The sequence below is a fragment of the Phyllostomus discolor genome, chromosome 6 (assembly GCF_004126475.2).
Source record: "Phyllostomus discolor isolate MPI-MPIP mPhyDis1 chromosome 6, mPhyDis1.pri.v3, whole genome shotgun sequence".
NCBI lineage: Eukaryota > Metazoa > Chordata > Mammalia > Chiroptera > Phyllostomidae > Phyllostomus > Phyllostomus discolor.
The window spans coordinates 157,967,794-157,985,788 of NC_040908.2; the positions used below are offsets into that span (position 1 = coordinate 157,967,794).

The following is a 17,995-nucleotide window of genomic DNA, read 5'->3' on the forward strand; positions in this document are numbered from 1 at the left end:
CCCAATCAATACATTATGCATGTCATATGTGACCCCTTCTGGTCTGTGAGAATATAGTGACAGTGGAGTTGAAGCTCGGAGAACAGAGAAAGGAAATCTGTGTAATGATGTAGTGATCAGTGTGCAGATGTTCAAACCCTTGGCATGAACTCATTTGAATATCTGTTCCTGTAGACACATCTTTAAAAAAAAGGAAATATTTCTTTTCGAAATATACAAAGTATAGGAAATGGAGAAGCCAAAGAACTTATATATACAACCATAGACATGAACTAAAGGCGCGTGTGAGGGGAATGTGAGTGGGAGGGGGTGTGAAGGGTGGAGGGAAGTAAAGGGGGGTAAATGGAACAACTGCAATAACATAAAAATAAATAAATAAATAAATAAAATGCCCATACTGAAAAAATGAAAAAATATAAAAAGTACAAATAAGAGATTAAAATAGAAAATCCTCCCACCTCCTTGATCTATGCTTGTGTTTTATTGTATACCCTGCCATTTATGTATGTGTCTTTAAATAATCAGATTGATAAAAGCACTTAAAATTTCGTATAACCTTTTATACCTCCTTAGCTTTCATAGCACACACTCAGTCCAAGGAAGATAAAAATTAGAGAAACCTAAAACAGAAATCAGACAAACTGCGAGTCCCTGCCCCGTCCCGGTGCACTGACTTCCATGTTCCATCTAGTCTGTCTGCAGCAGGGTTCAGTCCTGCCTCCCGAATGAGCTGGATTACATCGCCATGTCCGTGTCTGGTCCCTGGTCATTTTACACGGTCTCTCAGGAATATGTGGCAGATATAATTAACTATATGTTTTACCATGTGTTATTTTTCTTCAGGCAGGGTCATTGAGAGAGAACTACAGACTTAAAAAATGCTAGGTGTGTTGAACAACCACCCAAGATGTTTCTACCAGCTAAACACAAGAGAGTGCTGTACCTGTGGGACTGAAGAGCTCTAGCCACTGTCTTATTTCTCTGGTGTATATGTGCAGGAGGCACAGTCCTCCTTGGTCACCTCCTTCAGATTCCTCCCTACACTCATTTCCCCTTCAGGTGCTTTCTGTGTCCAGGGATGCCAGCTGCCTCAGGCAACACTCTATTCAAGAATAATCCAAAGGTCAACTTCATAAACATGGAGCCACTGTAGTGTAACTTCCACTCCCCATGACATCCAGAATATTGAGATCAATATATTGTGAAAAAGTAGATAGTTTAAATTCATTCCCAAAGGCTTTATGTTTTATTAGAATGGCTTTCTTTAAGTACGCGTTGAGGGAAGAAGATTCACAACACAATTTAAGAGTTCAGAGCAAACAAGAACGAAAAATATTCTATATTTACAGGTTTTCCTGATATCACAGGTGCCCCCCACACAGTACTGCATAGAGAAAGTCTTCTCATAATCTCCTTCTCCCAGATAATGGCTGTATGGCCCTGAGGCATGGGACCTTATCACAAAGTGCAGCACAGGACAATGGTTCCAAGGAAAACCAGTTCAGTGAGGCTTCCTGGTTCAGGAACAAGGCAAGTAGTGAGTGAAGGCTGCTAAAAATACCTCTGATATATGAGTGAGGTAGCACTTTCTGGTGAGAAAAGACAATCATTTAATGAAATAGTTTATGGAAGTTGCATGCTTTGTTAACTTTACAATAATGTTTTGAAAATGTGTGTATTTAAGAAAGTGTTAGAGATTTAGAATCTCTAAGAAGTTTCATAGCATACTTTCAGTCCAATAAAGATAAAAATTAGAGAAATCTAAAACAGAAATCAGACAATTGCCTACAATCTCATAGTAAATAGTTTTTGCTTTTTGAAAAACTTTTTAAAGATATGTATATGTAAACTTAATATGTGGATTTTTGAAAGTTAAAATGTCCCTGCATTCAAGCCCTGAGCAAAAATCAGAAAACTAGCCTTTCAGAACCTGCTTTTGGACCCTAACACAATCTATGCCAAAATGGTAAACAGTTGAGTATGTTTTATAAAGCATACAGAATTGCAATCATTCTGCTTTTATTCTCTCATGTCTTCATCCTTTTGTTCAATACTACGTACAGGAGTTTCCCACAAGCCATTGCATGTGAGGATAGTTCATTCTTTTTGCTGTGCAGTATTCCAATGAGTAATCCTACTACATATTTTTGTCAAATCCCAAATAATACTATATTGATCACTTTTGTATAACCGATGCATATACATAATTTCTTATTTCTGATCATGGACTCAAAACTTGGAAAAGTTTAGCTTAAGGTAAAAAGTTATAAGTCTAGCAAGTAATGTGTATGTTAAAGCTTTTGTTTCAGAAACTGCAGGTAAGGCCCATCTTGGCTCCTGGGAAAACAGCTGGCCTCCTGGGGCACTGATAGAAGATTACTGCCTGGGGACATCCAGACAGTTTTGTGTTCTAGGGAGTGCAGATGACCACCCTCTCCTGGAAACAGCTAACTGCCCAGAACAGGAATGATGAAGCTAGGTTCATCTAATCCTACCTGAATTTCAAAGCCCTCACTGTTCCTTGTTTATCCATTCACCCTCACCTTATAAAAATTCTGGACAGGAAAGAGAAGAGAAGGTGGTTTGTTAGGGTATGAACGAACCATCTGCTCATGTCGCCAGACATATGAATAAGGTGCCCATGAAGATTCAATCACTGCCATTGCTTATACGATTTGGTAGTGACAGGTAGCTAGTGACTTTTTTTTGGTTACATTTCTATTTGGTACAAAACTACTGGTGGGATTTTAGGGGCAGCTGCAACAGAAAACTGCCATATAGTTTTGCAAAGTTGAAAGTCAATTCTGACTTCTGTCAGTGAGTGGGAGCTATCTGCATTCCACATTCAAACAGGTACTTGATATAGATATTGAGAATCTTTCTCATGGTAGCTGCTCCTTAGGTGAGTCATGCTACAGCATGCACACACAGAAAATGCTTAAGTGGAAAGCATACAATTTGTTTTAAAAAATGTCCTAATCAACAGATTATTAGAATCGCTAAAACCTTCTACTTTCTCCCTTCTTTTTAGTTCTCTTTAGTTCACACATTATACTCATATCTGTTTATAGTAGCTAAAAGCATACACAATCTGATTTTAAATACATTTCAGTTGTCTTATAGGGGAATAGTGTGCTACCTCAATTCTATTATCTTTGTGCTTGTTGGGTTCACACCCATCTCTGCTTGGGCTTAGTCTAGTCCAGTTGCGCTCCTGCCATGTTGCTGTTCAAGACAGGACCCATCCAGAGGTAAAATTTCTAAAGCCATGGGTTAAAATGGACTCATTATTACCACAGGAAGCATCTCCTATTGTTTTTCTACTGTACTGTGTTTCAGAATCTCAGAAATAATACCTCCTTGGACAACAAAGCTGTCTCATTGCTCTTCTTGGGTTTCCCTAGAAATCTGAAATCTTTTTAAACTGGAAAAGACACCATGTTCCTGTTGCCTGTCATGTGGAAAACCCAATAAGCAGAAACAGGGATTGAATTCTTATGGGCGCTTTATTCAGATATCCAGGAATCTGATTAGAAGGGGGGTTGGCACCCTAACAAAACTGTCTTACATTTTCTTTCCAAGCCAACATTTTTTCAACTGGGAAGAGACAAGGTGCAGTGAGGGGTTTTGAAATTCAGGGAGCATTAGGTGAAAGAAAAGTTAGCATTCTTATGGGGCAGTTAGCTACCCACAGGGATGGGTGGTTGTCTGTTCCCCCTGGAACACAATGGTGCAAATGCCTCTACTTGTCCCCTGGCTGGTGGTCTTTGACAGTGCCCCAGGAGGCTGGCTGTCCCTCCCAGGAATCAGGATGGGGCTTATCTATCTGTAGTTTCTGAAACAATAGCTTTAACATATGCATTACTTACTAGGCTTATAACTATATCCCTTAAACTATTTTCCATCTCTTAATTCCCCTATCATTTTCACTCAAAGGCATTTTGTAAGGGCATCAAGAAAGTGAATGACTTCTGGTTTGTGTAAATAGTTAAGATTGCCCTTGCTTCTTGTGTGATCCTTCAAATTCATGTCCTTGCCCCTGTTTGCTAAACAAGCCACTTCTAGTGATTTTATCATCAATAAAGTTGAGCAGAGGCATGTAAAGTTCTCAAATATCTTGGTAAATGCTGTTTGGTTTACTTATTTTTCAAATTATTGATCTGTATGTCTTTAACACTCCTTTATTTTAACATCCATACCCACTTTATGTTCTTGCATAGAAGCAACAAAAAATGAATTGAAGGCACATACTAGGCTGTCAGGGAATTTTTTCTGCCTTGGATGTACAAACATTAAATAACGGTGAACATGTTTGACATCTGTCTTTCAGGTGCCGTGCTAGTGCTTGGGTACAGAAATAGAAAGCACAGTCCTGAATCTCAGAGTGCTTGAAACCCCACCCTGATGACAATGATTAGGAAACAGAGTCATAGATTCCACAATGTCCTAAGGCACATGATGGTGTATGGACCAGTTTAGAGAGGGCTGGAGGGAAGGACAGCCCCTGGAGGAAGCCAATGAATTGTGAATTGCAGCACAGGGATTGACTCAGGAGGCCAGTCCCCTTTGCTTTTCATACCTTAGCCACCCTGGTGGTTAAGCTTTTAAATCCCAGAGAAATGAGATAGTTTTTCCAACTCAAGGCCACTCTACTAGCTGATCCATCTGCCTAGAATGCTTCTGTGACTAGTCAAGCTCTCAGTTAATTCCCACTTATGTTTTTGATCACAGGTAACTGTGTTCATATGAGGAAGCACATTTATTCTTCCCTCTATTTGATCAATATGCTTTGGATATATAGTGGCTAGTCTTTTTTCTTTATGGTATAATTATAGTTTATTATAAATAATTCAAATGATCATTTATCAAAATGTGTCACTTCCACTAGATGATAAGCTGCCTGAATACAAAATGTGCAGGAGTAGCTGTGGAATAAAATCACACAGGAGTGCAACAGACACTTTGGAAACTCTCAGTAAGTTTTAAAAAATTAAATTAATATACAAATAAAGATCAATGCAATAAAATTTAGTAACTAGAATTCCATAGTATTTGTCAAATAGAGAGTACCATGTATACTCTATCGTATCTCTATTGTGGTCGAAACATAGTGTAAATAGTTGTTGGTTCATAAAAATGAATAAAAAACAGTTCAACTTTTTGCAACATAGTGTATGCAACATTGGGATATTACACACACACACACACACACACACACACACACACACATCTCCATATCCCATTACATAATTTTTCAAAGGAGCCATTTTTTGTTTCTAAGTTGTTCAAGGTCCTCCTTTGCATCATCAGCTTACAGATTGTAAGTCCTAGGGTTTAACATGGGCATCACAAGGGTGTAAAACAATGAGTTCAATTTGTCTTCATCTATGAAGTAGGAACAAGTTGACCTGAAATACATGAAGATCGAGTCCCCTGGGAAATTACCACTACAGTTAAGTAGGAGGTGCAGGTAAAATAAGGTTTGAATCTCCTCTCAGCCCAGTTGCTCTTCATTAGTGCTAGGATATATAACAATTGGCACAAAACATCCTGATACAGTAATCAGTTAATCAAGTCCAAAATTGTCAATATCACCAACTCATTCACCTGAGAATCTCATCAGAATAGCAGAAGGCAAGGTGGGCCATCATAGAAGAAATGGTTAATCTCATTTGACCCACGGGAACATAAGCAGCATATTAACATTGCATTTATTGAAGTATCTAGAATTCCCATCATATGCTCCCCAGCCATGAGCAGGGTGCCCATTCCACTGGACATGGTGAATGTAAAATGCAAGGGATTGCTACTGGCTTCCTGTCCATCAAGGGCCATCACTGCCAGCTTTAGACACTCAGACTCTGCAAAGGTGCAGGAGAGCAAGATTGCAGAGAGCAGCCACAGAAGGGAATTGACTTCTTGATAAAGAAACCTAGCAGCATTCTGATTCCAGTTGCTGTTGTGTGGTGGAAGTCACTGAAAGAGAGGTGGCCAAGGAAAAAATACATTGGTGTGTACACCCAGAACCAGGCCAAAAGAAAAAGAACATCACTAGCATCTCAGAAATGATCCCCACACCCATCACAAATTGATGTCCAGTATGCTAGATACGTTTGTAAGTTTTTGAGGTATACAGTAATCAAGTCATATAATTTTTTACACATCTTTGTGTGGCTTGTTTCACTCAACACTATGTTTGTAAAATTACTCTGCGTTGTTTTACATGGAAGCAGTTCATTCATTTTCATTGCTGTGTAGTTTTCCACTGTAGAAACTCATCATGAACTAATGTGCCATACCTGGGCCATAGGTCAGCAAACTATAGCACATAATGTTTTATTGAATCTGAGATGAATGATTTCTTATTTTTTTAAGATTTTTATTTATTTACTTTTAGAGAGGGACAGGAGGGAAATAAAGAGAGAGAGAGAGAGAGACATCAATGTGTGGTTGCTGGGGGTTATGGCCTGCAACACAGGCATGTACCCTGCCTGGGAATTGAACCTGCGACACTTTGGTTTGCAGCCCGAGCTCAACCCACTGAGCTACGCCAGCCAGAGCCTGATTTCTTTATATATTATTGATGTTTTCTTTTATGAAACAAAAGCACATCTCAGTGGTTGTGGAAAAATTTCATAGCCTACAAATCTTAAAGAAACGCACTACTTGTCTCTTTAAGAAAAAGTTTGTCAAGTCCTGATATAATGTGTTGGGAAAAACTGAGTTGTTTTCTCTTTTATACTGTTGTAAATAATTCAGTGGTGAGTATTTTGTACATGTGTTGGAGTGAACATAATCATTGGTTTCCCTTGAGCATAATTCTAAGATTGTTATTTGGGTCATAGACTATATATATGATCAACATTGATGAAGTGCATCCAATGGCTTAGGAAGTCTTCTCGACCTTCACTTAGTTAATCATGTAACAATCAATGACAGCTTCTATATTCTCCCCATTTCACAGATAGTTAACTGAAGCATAGAAAAATTAAGTAACTTAATCAAAGTGCTTCTCAGTATCTGGGTATAGAGCTGGCATATGAATCAAGGGAATCTGGCTTCTTCCCTCATCCAGTAATCTACCCTTGTCAATGGATAATCTACACATGATCACACACACATGCACATCCACACACTTTTCTGAGGTTTTTACTATATCCTTTAAGATAACTAGCTATAATCCATTGTAAAATTAACTTTAAGCAGCAATTTTAAGAATTTTAAATGTTTTCTTATACTTTGGGGCTAAAAACTGCATTGGCCTATGTGAAAAATGAGTGTTTGGTAAAATTCTTGTGAGAGAATTTGTGTGTGTCCTGGTAAGGCTGTTGGGGGTTGTCTGTTAGAGCTGGTGATTAGGGAATTAGACACATCTCGAAAAATGGTATCTCACTAGGAATCCACCTTCAGTCCTTAACTTTCTTAGTGGTGTCATTTATGTATTTGCTTGTCAAACTGTAAATCAGCAGGTTCAGCACCAGGATAACTTTGGTGTAGAACTGAAATAAATTTGCCAATACTAGAAGAAGACTCGCCTGATGGGTGGACACAGAAGTAAGGTGAGAGGCCCATAAAGAAAGGTTTCCTCCTCCCAGTAATAAAGCAGATTTAAGACTGAGAAAAGGGTGAAAAAGTAGGAGATGATGATGTGATGAAATGATTTCCATTAGTTGTCTTATGTGGAAAGATGCCACTCATTAAATGATGTGTCTATGCAGGCTGGCTTATCCAGGAGAGGGGATCGCAGACAACATGATTCCCAATATTTTTTATCACAGTACTTCAGACTAAATGCAAAGGATGTGTGAACCAGGGACTCATGTTGCCTCCAATGTATAACAAGAAAGTAGCTTTCTTGAGTAACTGTATTTCAAAGTAATCACTATGCCAAAGTGGCATTTCAGGGGATAGTATAACTTCTCTTCTTTAATTGTATAACATTGATTTCCCCTGGTACACAATTTTTGTATTTTACGTATATATGTATGTATTTGAAATCTATCTATCTATTTAATCTATATGCGTATAGATATGATTTTCTACATTCTCACAATTGTTAGCATATAATTTATATGAATAATGACTTTGTAAATGTGTGTTCTGAATATTTTTCTCTTGTTAGACTGGTTGATATTCAACAAAGTATAGAAATTTACAGCCATTAAAAGCTGAATCTGATAATATAGTTCATTTGCATGAGGATATATTTAACAGTTTATTTTCATTGTATTTTTTCATTACCTTTTATCACCCTTATACTCTCATCCACTTCCACCCATCCTGTCAGTATGGTCTTTTATAAAATATATGTTGTTGGAAAATGCTTTAAAAACTACAATGTATTCTACTATACTGTTGCTCATAATATATTTCCAGTGGAAACTGGAGCAGAGGTAGATGAAACAGACAAATCTGAGGAATGTTCAGAGATGAATGCTCTTTACTTAGAGTGTAAGTCGTATGTAGGTCTTTACAGATCCATTACTTTAGCATCCACACCCATTTATGTACTTTCTGAAGAATGATGAAATACGTATTGCCAAGCCTCATACTCGGAGACTGGTGGTTTTAGTGACATCTAACAAGAGATAAAATACTATCAAATACTTCATTTTAGCATATATTTGTCTGTGTTTGTCATTTTGTGTCACTGACACCATGCAGGTGTTTTGGATAATAGACATGGAATGCTCAGTCCTTGAGCTAAGAACACTCACAATGTCGTATAGGAGATGGTGATATAATAACAGAAAGATATGAGTGCAATGCTGAAAGGAGATAGATGTCCGTGACTTAAGAATGGGACATTTAACAAGAGGTGAGAAGTGTGTTGTTTCATTCTTATGATGTTTGAAGAACATACATTAAGCATACTTTATACGTTAAAGGGAAGTGTGTGAGTGTGTTTATAAAGAGGAAAGGACAGAAGTGAGAAGCCATGTGCAGTCTATTATTCTTTCCTCCATGAGGAAAAAGAGGAGCCTCCAGGTTTTTTTATAAAAAAGACAACCTTAAAATTAAATGAATATTCTGAGAACCTGAGATTATATAGTGTTTTTATAACAGTATTGTTATTCAATAATAATGTAAATACCAGGTACAATTACCTTAAGTTATTAAAGTAGATTTTAGCATCACTGAGCATCTAACAACTAAGCAATGAGCACTACTAAATTGTGTTTAGACTAAGGTTTCCATTTATTTCATAGATTGACAGAGAACCAATTTAAGGCATTACAACTGGAATAGTAATGTAAATACTACTTAGTTGTTCTTTTTCTCCATGAAACATAAATTTTTGTTAATAACTCTTCAACTTAAATATATCAATTTGGAATTTCATGTTTTCAAAAAACTTAATTAGTATAATGCTATGAACATGTTGTAAAGGTAGATAAAGTAACATTAAGTATACTTTGTAAACTTAGGGGATAGTGACTATTAGAGAAGGTCAAGTTCCTAGATCCCCAAGCATCGTTCATACAGTTTCTGTAGAGTTGTCAAGAGCATGGATCTGTTCCCCAGAGTGAGGGCAGGAGGGAAAATCCACATTCTGATGTGAAGGCCATGATGTGCCACGTGAATCTAGAGCTGCTGATCCTGCTGACCCCTGGGGTGGAGTGATCAGAAATAGAGGATCTGAGAAGTTGTCTACATGACATGATATGTGTCCCTGTTACTTACTCAGCCTTGGACAAAGAAGAAGTAGAGGTGAATTCTGTATAAAATTAGCAAGCTAAAATAAAACAAAACAAAGCTATTTTCTTTTCCATTCACAAAGGCTGCTTTTTACATGTGTGTTGCAGGGGAAACATCTTCATTCATTCAATCAGTGTTTTTGAATGGCATCCTGAAAATGAGCATTGTAAATGACAAAGTAGAAATGCCGGTGAACAAGACAGACAAGAGCCTTGCATTTATGGGACTCTGATCTAAGGCAGAAGTATTTTAACTTATTCTTATTCATTCATTTACTACTTATTACTTCTCATTGTTATGATGGGAAATTTACAGGATGGTACAAGTACAGAGGAAGAAGAAAATGAAATCTAACTTAAACTATTAAAACTCCCTTCTGGCTCAGTAGGTTTATTAAAACCATTGCTTAAAAAATGGAACTTTAAACATGGAGGAAGATGGTACTGGGCCCATATCACTCTAGGATATATATATATATATATACTCATGAATAGAGCAGAGTAGTACTCCAAGATCTTCTTTGCAAAACAATGGAGTAAACCTATTATTTCTTTCCTTTAGTTCAAAGAGATAAACATTCATGGTGACTATTCTTCACATTCAGTTTAGGCACAAAGGTGGGTAATGAAATATCCAAAATTCTGCTTGTGAGACTACAGAAAACTGTGCCAATGTCCATAAACTTTAGCTGTCAACATCTGCAAATAAAACCTTTCTCACTGAACACACTTTCACCCAGTACACAATTTAGTGCCAACTGCTTTTTTCAGGGCATCTTTCACATCCTTATTCCTCAAACTATAGATTAGTGGGTTTAACATGGGGATGACAACTGTGTAGAAAATAGAGACCACTTTGTCAGTATCTGTGGAGTAACTGGAACTAGGTTGGAAATACATGAAAAAGAGTGTCCCATAAAATATAGCCACAGCGGTTAAGTGGGAGGCACAGGTAGAGAAGGCTTTGCGTCTGCCTGCAGCCGACTTCATGCGAAGGATGGTAGTGATGATGTAGCTGTAGGAGAGGAGGATAGTGATGACACTGGCCCCCAAAACACAGCTACAGGAAACGGCCAATACTATTTCAGTGGTAGTTGTGTCTGAGGTTGCGATGGCTAGTAAGGGTGGGATGTCACAGAAATAGTGATTGATGATATTGGAATTGCAGAATGACAATTGAGTCGAGTAATAGGTAAAGATGGTCATATCCATTAAACCTGTGGTGTAGGCAGTGGCCACCAGCTGGATGCACACTCTCTTGGACATGGTAACTGTATACAGAAGTGGATTACAAATGGCTACATAACGGTCATACGCCATGACAGACAGCATGACACAGTCCACATCTCCAAAGGCACCAAAAAAGAATATCTGAACAGCACATAAATTATATGCAATCTTCTTTTGCTGAGACAAGAAATCAGCCAGCATCTTGGGGGAGATAGTGGAGGAGTAGCAGACATCACAGAAAGACAAATTGCTCAGGAAATAATACATGGGTGTGTGGAGCCGGCAGTCCTTGCTGATGAGCAGGATCATCCCTAGGTTTGCAATCACGGTGATGCCATAGACCAGCAGGAAGAGCACAAAGAGCCCCTGCTGCACATCCCACCTGTCAGAGAGTCCTATCAGTATGAAGTCTGTAAACACGGTGCAGTTCTCAACGGCCATGAATTAGGTATGTCTGGAAATCTCTGGTTGTCGAGGAAGGAAATGCAAATGGAGGGCAAATCATCTGAGTGTCTTAGCAGTTACACTGCTGGTTCTTTCTATTTGTCAGCCATTGGATACAGAGCTCAACAATGCACATTCTCTTTAAGTAAACTGACTCTCTGCAATATTTCCAATTTAATGTGAATTGATAAAATGATAACAATACAGCTTATATAGAATAGGTGGCACACTCTGATCAAATAAAATAATTTTATTTCCATACGTAACTACGTAGTATTTTTTTATCTTATAGATTAAGAAATTGATGTCCTCGGAGTCGACCAAGTTGTTCTTAGAATGATTTGGTTCAGATAACCCATATCTAATTACGAGGTTGTTTCTGTTCTTGATGCAGTATAAGTGTTGTTACATTCTGTAATGGACAAAAAATTACATCTGAATAATGATGTAGCAATCTGTATGCTGGTGTAAAAAACCTGGTCTGAACTCATCTGATTATCTGTGCTAGTAGAGATATTATTTTTTTAAAAAACTTCATTTCAAACAGAAAATATTTATAAAATATGTAAAAGTACAAGTAATGGATTAAAAACAAAAAATGTCCAACCAACTTTATAAGTAATACTCACATTTTATTCTTCATTGCCATTTATGAATGTCTTTAGAATAATGACATTGATAAAAGTAAGTAAAAGTTTGCATAATATTTCTTACCCTCCATTAGTTTCATAACATGCTTTAGGTCAAATAAAGATAAAAAGATAAAGAAATCTAAAATAGAAATGAGAAAACCATAATTTAGACTTGTACCTGTTCCAGATCACAGATTTCTTTGTTGCCTGTTGTCTGTCTGCCAGAGGCTTCAGCACTGTCCTCTCAGTGACCTGGCTTATATCACCATGGCTGTGCCTGGACCTGGGTGCTGGTCTCCCAGGAACATGGGACAGGTATAATAAGATGTTTCATCATCTGTTATTCCCTACAGGCTGGGTAATTGAGGAGGAAACATGGGACTTGTTAAAATGTTGCTTTTGTCTCTGCCTACCTTATTGCCTGTTGTACTTAGCAATAGTACAATGAATACACTGATGAATAGTACAATGAGTGCTCCTTACCTCCAGCTCACCAAATCTCATACAGGTATATTGTTTTCATCTCATAATTTACAAAAACAACCACTGAAGTTACATGCAAAGACACACATATACAAACACTCTCACATTAAACATTTTTACACAATAAAGATTTTTGTAAATACAAAAAACTGACTATAATCATACTGCTTAGAGAAAACTAGATTTTGGTGTCTCATAGGATTTTTGACATTCAAACAAAAATTCCATCAGAATAAATATAGCTTATATGCAAATAGTTATTCAGAATAATGTCAATGCAGCCCTTTTTTACATTAATTTATTCATTCTTGTTTTGCTAGTATCCTGTAAGTTTATAGACAATCTTTATATCATAAAATTTTCATATGAGTATAATTAATTACACATACTTAAATTATCATAGCTATGTTCTTCTTTAAAACAAATTATAATATACTTAAAGGGCATATAAATTTGATTGTAAATAAAGTCAATTTTGGCCTTTTTACCAGAGTGAGGAGTTTAATGTTGTTTAATAATTGCCATATATTATCATATGTGTTATGATACACACATCCTGAGTTGTTTCTAATAAACTCATTATTTGATACAGAAATGGAAACCTAGAGATAATAAGTATACTAGAGTCTTTTAGAGATTTTCACTAAATTCATAAAAGTTGCTCAAAATAAGTATTCTTTGAATGTTTGGTAAAATTCACCTGTGAAGTCATCTGGTCCAGGACTTTTAGTTGTTTGAAGTTTTTTGGTTACTGCTTCAATTTCCCTAGTTGTATTCTGTCTATTCAGATTCTCAGGTTCTTCCTGATTCAGTGTTGGAAGATTGTATGTTTTTAGGAATTTACCTATTTCCTCCTGATTGTTCAATTTCTTAGCATATAGTTGTTTGTACTATTTTCTTACAACCATTTGTATTTTTTGGTGTGGGGAAGGGGGATGTCTTGTGCACTTTTGGTAAGCTTGCAGATTGGTGCAGCCATGTAGAAAGCAGTATGGAGTTACCTAAAAATATTAAAAATGAAACTGCTTTATGACCAAGCAATTGCATTTCTGGGAGTTTATGCTTGGTAATGATGCCAAAGGAAATGAGCTTCACTAATCTCCTTGTTTCTGGAAACAATATTAGAGGTGGCAACACCATAAAAGTCCTAGAGGAGAACATAGGCAGGAAAATCTCAGATATTCCAAGCAGCAATATGTTCACCTACATCTCCCCTAGAGCGAGGAACATAAAAGGAAGAATAAACAAAAGAGACCTCATCAAATAAGAAGCTTCTGCACAGCTAAAGAAAACAGCAAAATGAAAAGGGAACCTAGCACATGGGAAAATGTATTTGCAAATGATACCTCAGACAACGGTTTGATCTCCAAAATATATAAAGAAGTGACAGGACACCACTCCAGGAAGAAAAACAACCCAATTAAAAAGTGGGAAAAGGACATGAACAGAGAAGTCTTCAAAGAGGGCATACAGAGGGCCCAGTGGCACATGAAAGGATGCTAGCCATTAGAGAGAGGCAAATTAAAACCACAATGAGATACCACTCCACACTGGTCCGAATGGCCAATATAACCAATCAACAAACAACAAGTGTTGGTGAGGTTGTAGAGAAAAGGGAACCCTCATGTACTGTTGGTGGGAATGCACTCTTGAAAACACTAAGGATTTCCTCAGAAGTCTAAAAATCAAATTGCCTTTTGACTCAGCAATTCCATGCTGGGATTTTGCACTTAGAATCCTGAAACACCAATTCAAAAGAACCTATGCACCCCAAAATTAACAGCAGCACAATTTACAATAGTCAAGTGCTGGAAAAAACCTAAGTGCCTGTGAGTAAACGAGTGCATCAAAAATTATGGAATACTATGCAGCAGAAAGAATGAAGGAGCTCCTACTCTTCCCAACAGCATGGATAAATCTGGAGAGCATTATGCTAAGTGAAATAAGCCAGGAGATGACAGGCAAATACCATATGATCTCACTTACAAGTGGAATCTAATCAACCAAACAAACAAGCAAGGAAAATATGACCAGAGAGATTGAAATAAACAACAAACTTCAGTAACCAGAGGGAAGGAGGGAATGTAATAATGGAATAAAATAAGGGAAGGGTCATCAATGAACATACATAAAGGACACATAGACAAAGTCAAAGGATGGCATGATCAAGGATGGGAGAAGGGGATGAGTGATGTGGGTGAGGGTAGTCGGGGAAATGGAGACAACTGCAGTTGAACATCAATAAAAAAAGAAAGTACTCATATTTTGAATAAGATATATTTGCTTAAAAATACAGTAATCATTTATCTGCAAAGTGGCATATTTCATAGAAATATTCCTTAAAAGTTGCTTTATTATTTTCCAAGAATATACTGGACTTTATTGTAGACAAGACAGCACTGAAACTATACCTTTTACAACAAAAAATTTCTGAAGTTTCTTAGAATCTAATGGTGCAAATGTAGATATGCTTTCTGGATAAACTTTTTGATATGTAAGATACATGATATTACTTAAATGACAAGTATATAGCTAGATAAATTTAAAATAAATACCTTTGTAAGTAAGACCTACACAACAAATAGAACACTACCAGAATCACAAAAGCCTTCTACTCAAGGATATCCTTTTTAAAAAATATTTTATTGATTTGTTTTTAGGGAGAGGGGAAAGGAGGAAGAAAAAGAGGGAGAGAAACATGTTGTGACAGGGAAACAGCAGTCCATTGCTTCTTGTATGTGACCCCACAGAAGACTGAACCTGCAACCCAGGTCTGTGCCCTGACTGGGAATCAAACTGGTGACTCTTCATTTTGCGTATGACACCCAACAAACCAAGCCAAGCTGGCCAGAGCACCACAAATCCTTTTAAGTCACTAGTCTCTTCATCCAAAGGAGTAATTATAACATTCTTTATTCTTATCACGGTAGAATAGCTTTTAACTGAGCACAAGCAGGCACCTAAAGCATGTGCTGCTGTAGGCAGTTATACACTTGTTCACATCGTTGCATTCAATTGCAAAGATGGATCTCATTGGTATAGAGCATTCTTTTGTACAACTATGTCATTATTTATTGATCTACTTTAACCGGCATAGAAGACAGTGGAGTTGTTTTCTCTCTTCTTATTACCGATCATTTTAGTGTGAACACTCTGGTAATACACTTTGGTAGACAAAAACACCCATTTATCTTCTATATAAAAGCAGGAGTTGAAAATGTGTGTGGGTATGTATTTAAAATTTAGATCTAGTAAATATCATCATACAGTTTTGTATGAAGTCTGCCAATCCATCTGGCCGTATCACACTACCCTTGTGCGAGTGCCTTGTTGAACATCCTCACCAACTTTCCCTTTAACTGTAACCATTATTTGGAGTGTTTTATATTCCTGACAACTAACAAAGTTGAATACTCACTTTTAAAAAGTGTGTCTCACAGAGAACGTTCAGAATTGAAGGCCTGTTGAGAGGACCATCTTAACAGTGATGGGGCTCCTGCATCCCAAATTCTGTCTGTTCTCCCTGCCCATTCCAGTTCAGGTCTGGTTGACCTACAGCTGTACTGTATTCCATTGGTATGAGTGTATTCCCAGCCATCTGCCATTGCTCAATTATGCCCAGTGGTACCTGCACTGATAGACTCATGTTGGTACAATCCAGGATGCAATAACTTGAATAAAGAATTAAGATGACTCAGTTTCAGCCCCTCATTTGACAGAATGGAACCTGAGGTTCAAAGAGAGTGGTTTGTTGAAGGCCACAGGTAGAGTGAGATGGGAGGAGGCACTTGGACTAAATGTTGTTTTCATTGCCTCCACAGTTCAGAGTGTGTTTCTACAGAAGATTTCAAGCTCAATTGAGTATGCTGCCTCTTCATATGGAGTCACGAGCTTATAGGTATCATGAAAATTATATCTGTTTTGATTTAACAATTTTCTAACCAGGTTTTTATCACACAGAACTACTTGGTTGGATTATTATACATAGACACTAACTGTCATCCTTGGTAGTACTTGTGTTTGGAGGTATTAATGCCTGAGCAGAAATAAGGAATGATAGTTCTTTCACTAGTCTTACACCAAAACACAGTGTTACAATATGTGACACTCATTGATTATACAAAATTACTGAAGGGGACTATGCTCGAGGGCCAGAGATGGAAGGGAAACCTACAGATGGTAGAATGACAGTGTGGTTGTCTTCTGGGGAATGAACCCTTCCAAGTTAGGACAGTAAGTTGAAAGAAAGTATATCAAGTGTGTCAGGAAAGAGTCCAGCCATTGTTAACATAAGAACAGTTTGTGTCACATCATTGTAAGCTGTCGACTAAAAAGAGTGGACTGGAATGCCCATGATTGGACAATGACCACTTCCCTGCACTAGTTGGAGTGGTAGAAGCCACTGAGTGAGCATGTGTGCTGTGTGGCCATCGCATTGAAAATGACTGAGCAAGTAGAGCAAAGAATCTGTATCACATTTGATGTTAAGTTGAACATTTCTCTGTAAACTGTCAGGATGTTTCATAAGGCCACAGCTATGGGCAACTGGTGATTGGCAGCATCATCTGGACAATGGGCCCCCTAGTGCACCCTGTGGCCTAGAGAGTTATTTGACTAAACATCTGATCACCCAGGTGACTAAGACCCCTCCAACCCTGATTTGGCACCTTGTGACTCTGCCTTTTCCCAAAATTAAAACCAGCTTTCAAAAAAGATGAGATTTCAGCCCCTCAATGAGATCCAGAAAAATATGACAGGGCAGATGATGGCTACTGGGAGAACTGTGGGAGGTCCAAGGTGACTACTTTGAAGGGGACTGAGATATCATTGCCCTGTGTGCAATGTTTCTTGTATCTTGGATCTTCTTCAGTAAATGCCTCTCTTTTTCATATTCCATGTCTGGATACCTTCTGGACAGACCTTGTAACCTCAGGTGAGTTTGAGTAGAGGGATGGAGTAGTGAGGAAAGCCTTCAGATAGTGAAACTGTATGTTGGGTTATAATCTAGATTACTGTACCCTTTATTGCAAGGGAAGCTATCTTCCCAAAGAGAGACTTGTCTATGCAGGTCAGTGGTGAGGTAGGGCTCTGGCTAAAGTAAGGTGTCAATAGAGAAGAATGAAATGGTGTCCTATGAGTGAGGAGAATCAAATGCTTTTTTTCTAAATACTGAGCAGAAAATGTCCAGAGTACAGGACTTCATTGTAACAGATAAATATTAGTTCCTTTGTAGCTAACTGTGCCATTATAGGTACAGTCCTTGGAACAGGGACAAACAGAATACCATGAAATGAGGTAATCTGGGATTAATGATTGGAACTCATTTCTTGGCAGTGTGGAGTCTGGGATTTAGACTAATAGAGTGGGTCCTGGGATTTGGCCTGCACATGGGAATGGTGTGACCAGCATAGCTGGGCATGAGAAAATCTCTACTCAGCTCTAAGAATGAAGGCAAGGTCAGGAAAGACAAGCTCTGAGGTGGATGGCAGAGAGCCCCACACCCCCTGA

The 17,995-nt window shown here is 37.8% G+C and overlaps 1 protein-coding gene across 1 annotated transcript; it reads right to left on the reverse strand.

The window, feature by feature from the left end:
- Nucleotides 1–10,352: 10,352 nt before the first annotated feature.
- Nucleotides 10,353–11,369, reverse strand: LOC114499034 (olfactory receptor 1052-like). Its single transcript, XM_028514994.2, has one exon. The coding sequence runs from the start codon at nt 11,367–11,369 to the stop codon at nt 10,431–10,433; it is 939 nt and encodes a 312-aa protein (XP_028370795.1). The 3' UTR covers nt 10,353–10,430.
- Between the last annotated feature and the right edge of the window lie 6,626 nt (nt 11,370–17,995).